The 10,587-nt window shown below is 39.7% G+C and overlaps 1 protein-coding gene across 11 annotated transcripts in view; it reads left to right on the top strand.

Moving 5' to 3' along the window:
- Positions 1-10,587, top strand: part of Grik1 (glutamate ionotropic receptor kainate type subunit 1) — a 400,993-nt gene that overhangs the window by 372,009 nt on the left and 18,397 nt on the right. For 10 of the 11 annotated variants that reach the window (XR_005491017.2, XM_006248053.5, NM_001111114.1 and 7 more), the window contains one exon: positions 9,670-9,920. The exons of the other annotated variant lie outside the window; for it this stretch is intronic. Coding sequence is in view for 9 of the 10 variants with exons in the window: in XM_006248053.5 (XP_006248115.1) it covers positions 9,670-9,920 (251 nt within the window). In the remaining variant the exon portion in view is untranslated. The remainder of the gene's footprint in view (positions 1-9,669; positions 9,921-10,587) is intronic. 11 annotated transcript variants of the gene reach the window in all.

The raw sequence follows: 10,587 nt of genomic DNA, 5'->3' as shown, positions 1-10,587 counted from the left end.
AGACATGCTTGTGAAGATCTGTAATAGGAGACTGGCTCTATTTTCTGGCCACTTTCTTTTTCAAATTCTTAAAAAGAGAATTCATTTAATAAAAATATAAATTACACCATTTCTCCCTCTCTCTTCCTACTCTTCCGTGTCTGCCTCCCTTCAAATTTACCACCTCTTCCTCCTCAGCCATTGCTCTTATATATACATATAAATGAGTAAACATTAATGCAGCCAGCTGCATACATTTAGTATTGCTTGTGTGTATGTTACTGGATTACGAATGGAAGTTCATCCCTGAGGAAAGTTAATTCTTCCTCTTCAAGCAGTTGCTAATTGCTATAGCTCTTAATCCAGAGGGAAATCCATAAGATATCCCCCATCCACACTGGAATCTCACACGGCTACTGGAATTATTCAGGCCTAGTTCAGGCAACCATTTTGACATTTCAAATCTGACATGCGGATTTTCTATTGTGGCTAGGTATCACAAACTTATAGCAGAAATCCTGGTTCTCTGATTCTTACAATCTCTTCTTCTTCTCTTCCACAAGTTTCCCTAATACTTATGTGCAGAAATTGTATTGTGTTTGTAGATGATCAATTAGGGCTGGGCATATAGCTTTGTCATTTGAGTCATTGGCTCTCTGCACTTTGACTAGCTATCACTAATGGCCTTCACTCCACATTCTCCCCAGAAAAAGAGCAACCAATATGACTGTGGTAGATTCCTTGGATATCTCTTCTTGTTCCTACTTTGAAATGAGCAAAGATAAAGGAGGGGTCTGACCTATCATCCATTATTCAGGGGATGGCATTAAAAAAAAAACTACTTAAGAGTGGTTTGGGTAGAAGGTCCTTGTTGCACGGTCCAAAGAGCTTATTAGAAGCAGATCTAGCAGGAGCTTAAAATCTTGTAGAAGCATCATCAGAATGTAGAATTGCTCAACTGCAGAAGATACACACGTAATAAGCAGATTAAAATTCAGGAATTAAATGAAAGAAATAAATATATGGCTACAAGTGGTTATGGGAAGGGACACAACTGAGTTAGCCAAGAGCAGCTACTGGATTTAAAGTCCCCGGCAAGCCCTCCTTGGGATACTTGCTCCTGAAAATCAGTCACATGGGATCATCCTTAGACTTTGTTGAACTTGTCTGCATTTGTCACAGGAAGACAGCCTCTACCTTCAGCACACAGAATATGGGTTCCATTTTAAACAATAATCTGAGGCTCAGCAGTTTTGAGGCACAACTGTTGCAAGGGAAAATTAGTCTTCTGATAATATTTTTAAAACTGTGGGCTAATTTAGCTATTTGAGTAGTGAGTTTTATGAATAGTCTTTGGGCGGTGTTCTGGTTTCATTTCTGTTGCTGTGATATTAAAATACACTGGCAAAATGCCATTTCGCCAGAGAGGCTTGTTCTGATTTCAATTCCATGCCACAGTCCACTGTCCCAGGGCAATCACAGGAGCGATAGCTGGGAGCACCCTGCCACATCCACATTCAAGAACAGAGAGACATGTTCTTGGCACGTTTACCTCCTTGCTTGTGTTCAGTTCAGTTCTCCACTCCTAATACAATTAAAGGCCTCCTGCTTAGGGACGGTGCTGCCCACAGAGGCCTGGGCCTTTCCTTAAGACAAGCCTCTCCACAGACATTTCCACAGGTCAACCCAATTGACGTAGGCAATCCCTCATTGTACATCTCTTCCTAGGTGAATGCAGATCATGTCAAGATGACAATTAAGCTAACCCATGAACAAAATGAAACAAAAACAAAAACTGAGTAATAGGCTAGCATCACACAACACACAATAACAACAACAACAAAATAGTTTTATATATGTTGGGTAAGCAGCAGAAAGGCAAAAGCCTTTTGTATTATGGAAACAGAAGTTTGGGAATTTTAGGCAAGAGAAGTCAAGATAAAAGATAGATTTAAATGTGGCCAGTTAGTGCCTAGCTGCCTAGTAATGTTCTAGGCATCCTCTTTAATTGAGTAAAGCTGGTTATTTGAATGACTAACTTTGTGTGTTATTAGAAATACCAGGTCTCCTGGCAGAATGAGAATGAGAGTCTGAGAATCCTTGTACTACTAAACAGGCTTATACTATGATTATTTTATTCTTGGTTATACTTTGGCACTGGGTGTTTAGACAATGTAGGTGGCAACTAATTAGCCTCTTTTTACTATGCTCTGTCAAACTTTCCTTCTGGGTACTGTTAGTGATATAGGAATAGGCTCCTTTAGTTTTGCTCTACCAGTAGCATTGTCCAGGATAGGACAAGGTCTTGCTGCCCATGCTAATTCAATAGGAAGCACTGAAGATTTTCTTGTGCTGGCCTTCCTCTTTGAAGAATGAAAAGTGGCCGGACTTCAATATGTGGGGTCTCCATGACTTCTCTGGTCAAGAGAATAGATGAGTTACCAAAGGGTAGAACCCTTTTAGAGGCGTTGGAACAAAATATTGTCTGTTCTTTTATCCCACTTATCCTTGTGATGGCTAGGATTTTTGTCAACGTGACACAGGTAGGGTCATCATTGAAAATAAAACCTCGTTAAGAAAATGCCTTTATCAGATTGGCCTATTGTTAAGACTGAATGCATTTTATTGATAAATTATTGGTGTTGGGGGAACTAGGCCACTGTGGGTAGTGCCACACCCCTAGGCTTGTGGTCTTGAGTGGCACAAGAAGGCAAGCCATGAGAAACAAGCCAGTAAGCAGTGTCCTTCTACAATCTGGGCTTCATTTCCTTGAGTACCTACTCCAATTTCCTTCAGTGATGAAAACAAACCCTTTCCTTCCCAAGTTGCCTTTGGCCATAGTGTTTATCACAGCAACAGAGACCTAATTAGGACAACCCTTATTGGATTTAACATTCAATCACTGTCGAACACCCATTACATGAGCTTCACCACGCTTGAAGAATAATACTTACTTAAAAGTTTGCTGTTATAATACTCAAGTTCTGATTTTATTAGGAGTCCCTAAGTAGTGATGAAATTTTCAGGAAATATAAGTTACTATTTTGATAGAAAATAAAGTGCCTTTTAAGCCAATTATCTTAAATATTATAACTAGTACATTAGTAACAATATTTTAGTGAAAATCCTGGAATCAATATTTGAAATGAAAAAAGAATGGTAAGCATTATTTTAAATGTATACTACTACTACTACTACTACTACTAATAATAATAATAATAATAATGGTAATAATAATAATAATAATAATAATAATAATAATAATATAGGCCAATGTATTATCAGTCTTGGAGATGTCTGAAAATTCTTGTCAATTTAAAATGACTAATTTCTTCTAAGTCTAATGTATCTAAATAAACATTGACTAAGTTTACATATGTTTATTAATTTTTATAACACGTACTAAAGGCAGTACACAGAAGCTTATAGACAGCATAAATATCACCTCATAGGTGTACACTGACAGTGGGACCAATAGCCAAGACGGCCTGCGAACAATTATAAGAAATAGGCAATTAGGAATCACTCTCAAGAATCTCAAAGATAACTGACACGAAAACAAGGAGAAAAAAAATGTATTCCAAAGACAGAGAGATCAACCAAAGGGAGCATGCCCAGAGATATGACAGGGCAATAGTACAGCAGACTCAAAGAAAACCATTTAGTGACAGAGGGAAACAGCAGGTGGGAAGCTAACACTGGGTGGCCGTCCAATTCTGATGTCTCTTCAGAAACAGCAGGCTCCCTGGTGGTTCTTCTCCAAGTGAGAGTCTCTTTTCTTTTCTTTTTTTTTTTTTTTTAATTAACTTGAGTATTTCTTATATACATTTCGAGTGTTATTCCCTTTCCCGGGTTCCGGGCAAACATCCCCCTCCCCCTCCCATTTCTTATCAGTGTTCCCCTCTCCACCCTCCCCCCATTGTCGCCCTCTCCCCAACAATCTAGTTCACTGGGGGTTCAGTCTTAGCAGGACCCAGGGCTTCCCCTTCCACTGGTGCTCTTACTAGGATATTCATTGCTACCTATGAGGTCAGAGTCCAGGGTCAGTCCATGTACAGTCTTTAGGTAGTGGCTTAGTCCCTGGAAGCTCTGGTTGGTTGACATTGTTGTACATATGGGGTCTCGAGCCCCTTCAAGCTCTTCCAGTTCTTTCTCTGATTCCTTCAACGGGGGTCCTATTCTCAGTTCAGTGGTTTGCTGCTGGCATTCGCCTCTGTATTTGCTGTATTCTGGCTGTGCCTCTCAGGAGCGATCTACATCCGGCTCCTGTCCGTCTGCACTTCTTTGCTTCATCCATCTTGTCTAATTGGGTGGCTGTATATGTATGGGCCACATGTGGGGCAGGCTCTGAATGGGTGTTCCTTCAGTCTCTGTTTTAATCTTTGCCTCTCTCTTCCCTGCCAAGGGTATTCTTGTTCCCCTTTTAAAGAAGGAGTGAAGCACTCACATTTTGATCATCTGTCTTGAGTTTCATGTGTTCTACACATCTAGGGTAATTCAAGTATTTGGGCTAATAGCCACTTATCAATGAGTGCATACCATGTGTGTTTTTCTGTGATTGGGTTACCTCACTCAGGATGATATTTTCCAGTTCCAACCATTTGCCTACAAATTTCATAAAGTCATTGTTTTTGATAGCTGAGTAATATTCCATTGTGTAGATGTACCACATTTTCTGTATCCATTCCTCTGTTGAAGGGCATCTGGGTTCTTTCCAGCTTCTGGCTATTATAAATAAGGCTGCGATGAACATAGTGGAGCACGTGTCTTTTTTATATGTTGGGGCATCTTTTGTGTATATGCCCAAGAGAGGTATAGCTGGATCCTCAGGCAGTTCAATGTCCAATTTTCTGAGGAACCTCCAGACTGATTTCCAGAATGGTTGTACCAGTCTGCAATCCCACCAACAATGGAGGAGTGTTCCTCTTTCTCCGCATCCTTGCCAGCATTTGCTGTCACCTGAGTTTTTGATCTTAGCCATTCTCACTGGTGTGAGGTGAAATCTCAGGGTTGTTTTGATTTGCATTTCCCTTATGACTAAATATGTTGAACTTTTCTTTAGTGTTTCTCAGCCATTCGGCATTCCTCAGCTGTGAATTCCTTGTTTAGCTCTGAACCCCATTTTTAATAGGGTTATTTGTCTCCCTGCGGTCTAACTTCTTGAGTTCTTTGTATATTTTGGATATAAAGCCTCTATCTGTTGTAGGATTAGTAAAGATCTTTTCCCAATCTGTTGGTTGCCGTTTTGTCCTAACCACAGTGTCCTTTGCCTTACAGAAGCTTTGCAGTTTTATGAGATCCCATTTGTTGATTCTTGATCTTAGAGCATAAGCCATTGGTGTTTTGTTCAGGAAAATTTTTCCAGTGCCCATGTGTTCGAGATGCTTCCCTAGTTTTTCTTCTATTAGTTTGAGTGTATCTGATTTGATGTGGAGGTCCTTGATCCACTTGGACTTAAGCTTTGTACAGGGTGATAAGCATGGATCGATCTGCATTCTTCTACATGTTGATCTCCAGTTGAACCAGCACCATTTGCTGAAAATGCTTTTTTCCATTTGATGGTTTTGGCTCCTTTGTCAAAAATCAAGTGCCCATAGGTGTGTGGGTTCATTTCTGGGTCTTCAATTCTGTTCCATTGGTCTATCTGTCTGTCTCTGTACCAATACCATGCAGTTTTTATCACTATAGCTCTGTAATACTGCTTGAATTCAGGGATAGTGATTCCCCCTGAAGTCCTTTTATTGTTGAGGATTGTTTTAGCTATCCTGGGTTTTTTGTTATTCCAGATGAATTTGCAAATTGTTCTGTCTAACTCTTTGAAGAATTGGATTGGTATTTTGATGGGGATTGCATTGAATCTGTAGATCGCTTTTGGTAAAATGGCCATTTTTACTATATTAATCCTGCCAATCCATGAGCATGGGAGATCTTTCCATCTTCTGAGGTCTTCTTCAATTTCTTTCTTCAGAGGCTTGAAGTTCTTATTGTACAGATCTTTTACTTGCTTGGTTAAAGTCACACCGAGGTACTTTAGATTATTTGGGTCTATTATGAAGGGTGTCGTTTCCCTAATTTCTTTCTCGGCTTGTTTCTCTTTTGTGTAGAGGAAGGCTACTGATTTATTTGAGTTAATTTTATACCCAGCCACTTTGCTGAAGTTGTTTATCAGCTTTAGTAGTTCTCTGGTGGAACTTTTGGGATCACTTAAATATACTATCATATCATCTGCAAATAGTGATATTTTGACTTCTTCTTTTCCAATCTGTATCCCCTTGACCTCCTTTTGTTGTCTGATTGCTCTGGCTAGAACTTCAAGAACTATATTGAATAAGTAGGGAGAGAGTGGGCAGCCTTGTCTAGTCCCTGATTTTAGTGGGATTGCTTCAAGTTTCTCTCCATTTAGTTTAATGTTAGCAACTGGTTTGCTGTATATGGCTTTTACTATGTTTAGGTATGGGCCTTGAATTCCTATTCTTTCCAGGACTTTTATCATGAAGGGGTGTTGAATTTTGTCAAATGCTTTCTCAGCATCTAATGAAATGATCATGTGGTTTTGTTCTTTCAGTTTGTTTATATAATGGACAAGTGAGAGTCTCTTATTTCATTTACTCAACATGTTCTTCAGGGAGCTCATAAAGAACAATAACTAAATAGACAAAATAGACTTGGGGGCCTTAAAACCATGTCCTATCCCCCTACGCCCTCTTGGCCATCTCATTAGGTGGCATGCATGAGAGAAGTGGAGCAAATGTTCTTTATGTTTCCTCAAAGCTGGTTTAGTAAATGAGGCAGAAGTCAGAAAAACCACCCTTAATCTTTGCAGAACTGGGAATCCAGACTTGACGGGACACACTGTATCTTCTGGAGTAGCAACTAGATTATTTTAATTCAGCCACCTTTAAACTAGATTATCATACACTGAACCTTTCTCATTCTATCTTCTACCATTCAACCCCACCCCCCTCCCTTTAGTGTCCCTCAATGACACCAAATTTTCTGTGTGGTAGAAATGATAGAGACCAGGAATGTGCATTGCTCTGAGAGCAGCTGCATGTGAACCTAAGAATTTCAATTTGTATTCTTTTTAAGGAGTGGAATATTTAGGGGCTGAGGATTCATCTCTGTGACAGAGTGCTTGCTGAGCTAGTGTTAGACCCTGCTTTAGGTTTGGTCCTTAATTCCAAGTTTCTGACAGCGTGGGGGGTGGTGTGAGACAGGAGTCATGGGAGCTGACCCTTTCTGCAGCTCTGCTGACTGAATACAGTACTTTAGGGCTCACTTTCTGCCCTCCTGTGAATGAGGCTGCCTCTGTGATGAGTCTGTCTACACTTATATATCATGATACCTATTACATGGAGGCACCTACACATACTCATTCTGTCTCTCTTTTGCCAGCTTTCCCTATAACAAATGCTGATGTTAAAGAGTCTCCATATCCTTCCTAGATGAAAAGAAATATACTCCGGGAGTTTTTCATAGTGGTGATAAACCTGTCATGCTTTTAAAGCAAAAACAATGAGGAAATAATTGGAACAGATGGTGGGCTTCAGAGTGAACTCATCCATGGGGAATACAGCTGCTGGATACATTTGAGAAATGCTTCTTTTATGATGAATTTATTCGTTAAGAAAGATCAGTTGCTATTCAGAAAGATCCATGTGTACAGATACTTTTTTTCCCCCAAATTATTTGCAAGAAGTCACTTCTGATGTCAACTAGACCACTTAACCAGTAACAAAGGCTGAAGCTAAAAGATATGCAGATGTGAAAAGGTCTCTACCATGTCTGCTTTTGCCCAGAGTCCCCAGAGGCTCTGAAGTCTCTCCCATAATAGAAGATTGGCAAAGTGGGCCCAGGCACAAGCTAAAATTGAAAACTGCTGCTTAGAGACTCTCAGGACAGACGCTCTAGAAATGTGCCTCCTGGGGGATTTAAAATAGAGCTTCAAGAGAATGGGAGCAGTTAAGAATTAAACAGGTTACTGGAAGGCTGAAGAATATCTCCCTTAGAGAGCAACATTAAGCAGAGATTGGATCTCCATCTGTCTGTAATGTGTTAGGTCTTGTGCAGCCTGAAGGCAGGAGGAGAGTAGCAGCAAGCATTTATTGAGTACCCACTGCGTATATCACTATGACTACTGTACAGCCATGACCAGGAGTACCACTCTCATGCTCATCAGAGCACTTCCATGTACCCTGAAGCAATGCACTCCAGGTTCTCTCATTGGCTTGTACACTCTAGGATATCAATGCTGCTAACTTTGCTCTACCCATCGTTCTAGGAAATTTTGAGCAAGAGCTGACATCTTTTGTTTTCAAAATCCATTTTCTCACCCAAAAATCCATACTCTGTACTGTTAAGTTATAATCTCCTTCTAATGCGTCTCACTCTTCTTTTAAGGTAGATTTGGGGTGGGACCATTTTTTTAAGTCTTAGGAAGGAATTCTTGAGTAATGACAGAAGATTCGACCTGAGCTTATTGCATTAGATCTTTGACATGGGACATAAGTCATCTATGAGGCAAGGCACCTGCGAGCACATTCAAAGCATAGCACTGAGATGTAAGAAATAAGAAGAGCTGACTTTGATTCTTGGCTCTTAATCAAACCTTCGTATTTTAATTTTCTCTAAACCATTTTTAAAAAATGGTCTTGACTTTATTCTTCCTATGATTTTACCTTTTTGAAGACCCTGACTTTTCAATTTGCCCTTACCAGGAAAGGCTTTAAATTTTGTATGCAAAGGGAGCTTCCTACTACCAAGAACAACAAAAATTCTATAAAAACAAAAATTGTCATCCAAGGAAATAAATGAGTAAAGGAATCTTGCTTTATCTCTTTTCTATTGATTAGCATAGAGATTCAGAACTTTGGTCCATACATATCCATTGGCACTTTCTACCTCTTCATAATTAAAGTTTCAATGATATTACCAGAAGACAGACCATAAATATTAACAAGTTCTTGCTACAGAATATTATAGCAACTCAGAATTAACCTAAACATTCTTTACCTTAATTAGTACATGAATCATTATGGATGAGCCACTGTAAAGGTCTGAAATCTTTGAATGTCTTGCTCACTAAAAACACTTGCTTGTCATAACTCAGAGAGGATGTGCGTCATGCAGAGATCCTAGAATCCAAACTCCTTCTCTCTGTGGCATCCCCATCACTACTGACTTGAAAGTGTTGCCTTATGGTGGTGTGTTTAGGAAAAGACAGCAAGCAGAGAGTGTTGGGAAGATTTATGACGCAGGAGTAGAAATATCATCCATCACTTGTCCAAAGAAGTGAAGTAGCTGAATTCTAATGGAGATAGAGAACCAGAAGAAAGAATGGCCAGACTCAGCCAAGATAAGAGATCACAAAGAGGTCAGAAAAAAAATAGAATCTAAGCAATAAATCCGTTGACATGTGAAAAAGTTGATGAGGAACTCAAGCAAAAGCAGAAATGTTGTAGAATTCCTCCTTAATGTTTATTTAGAATGAGAAACCTCGGCATGGCACCTCTCCCCTTTTCTTAATAATTAAAGCCATCACGATAGAAGAGTGGGCGTTCCCGACTTTGACTAATAGATTTTGCTCATCAGGGTTTCACAGCAACTCTGCAGTATTTGTCACTAAGTGAAATGTCTTGATCTCTTCTTATCTCTTTGGTGACCAACATCCAAATCACCCCCAACTTTCAGGCTCCCCTTACCGGGATAAAATTACGATTGCCATTCTTCAACTGCAAGAAGAAGGGAAGCTTCATATGATGAAAGAGAAGTGGTGGAGGGGGAATGGCTGCCCTGAAGAAGACAGTAAGGAAGCCAGTGCTCTGGGAGTGGAAAATATCGGCGGCATCTTCATTGTTCTGGCTGCAGGACTCGTGCTTTCTGTGTTTGTAGCCATTGGAGAATTTTTATACAAATCACGGAAGAACAATGACGTTGAGCAGGTGAGTCATCTCTTTCTAAGACAGGGTAGGTTTGTACTGGGAATTTGCTGTTTTGAGTTTGAGAATGGGAAGGCTGCTTTCCCTGCTTGTAACAGTCTATTGAACTAGATGCCCAGAAGAGACATTTCTGAGTTAGAGCAAAGAGCACTGAATCCCTGCCAGGTGCTACAGGCACCACAGCCCTATCATTTATTAATGAGAAGAAGGAAGAGCCTTGCACTCCAAATCCAATTAGCACTACTTAGAATGACAGTGCAGAAATTCCAAACTCAGTTAATTTCTCCAACAGTTATTTGCTCTTAAGATAGAAACTATAGAAAGGGCAAGGGACGCATAAGCCCAAATGATAGAGACATGAAAGAACTGTTACCAGCCCTTCAGGATACATTCTGAGCACAGGTACTCTTGCAAAACAATTTCTATAAAAAATATGAAACATTTTTTTAACTCGGTCATTTACTTACACTGAGATGTAATATGTGGAAAGATAATTTGTGTAACTTTCGCTATGAATATGATAAACAACAAAACGTGAAAATAAAGTATATTTGAGACTTTATTTTTTTCAACTGCATCTAGGATGATGGAGGAATTTCAATAGGCAAGCCATTTTACCTATCTCATTTTTAAAGGTGTTCACGCCTGGAACTTAGGTACTTTGACATTT

The sequence above is a fragment of the Rattus norvegicus genome, chromosome 11, assembly GCF_036323735.1.
Source record: "Rattus norvegicus strain BN/NHsdMcwi chromosome 11, GRCr8, whole genome shotgun sequence".
Lineage (NCBI taxonomy): Eukaryota > Metazoa > Chordata > Mammalia > Rodentia > Muridae > Rattus > Rattus norvegicus.
The sequence above is the reverse complement of the archived record's forward strand: the minus strand, read 5'-3'. Positions and strand labels throughout refer to the sequence as shown.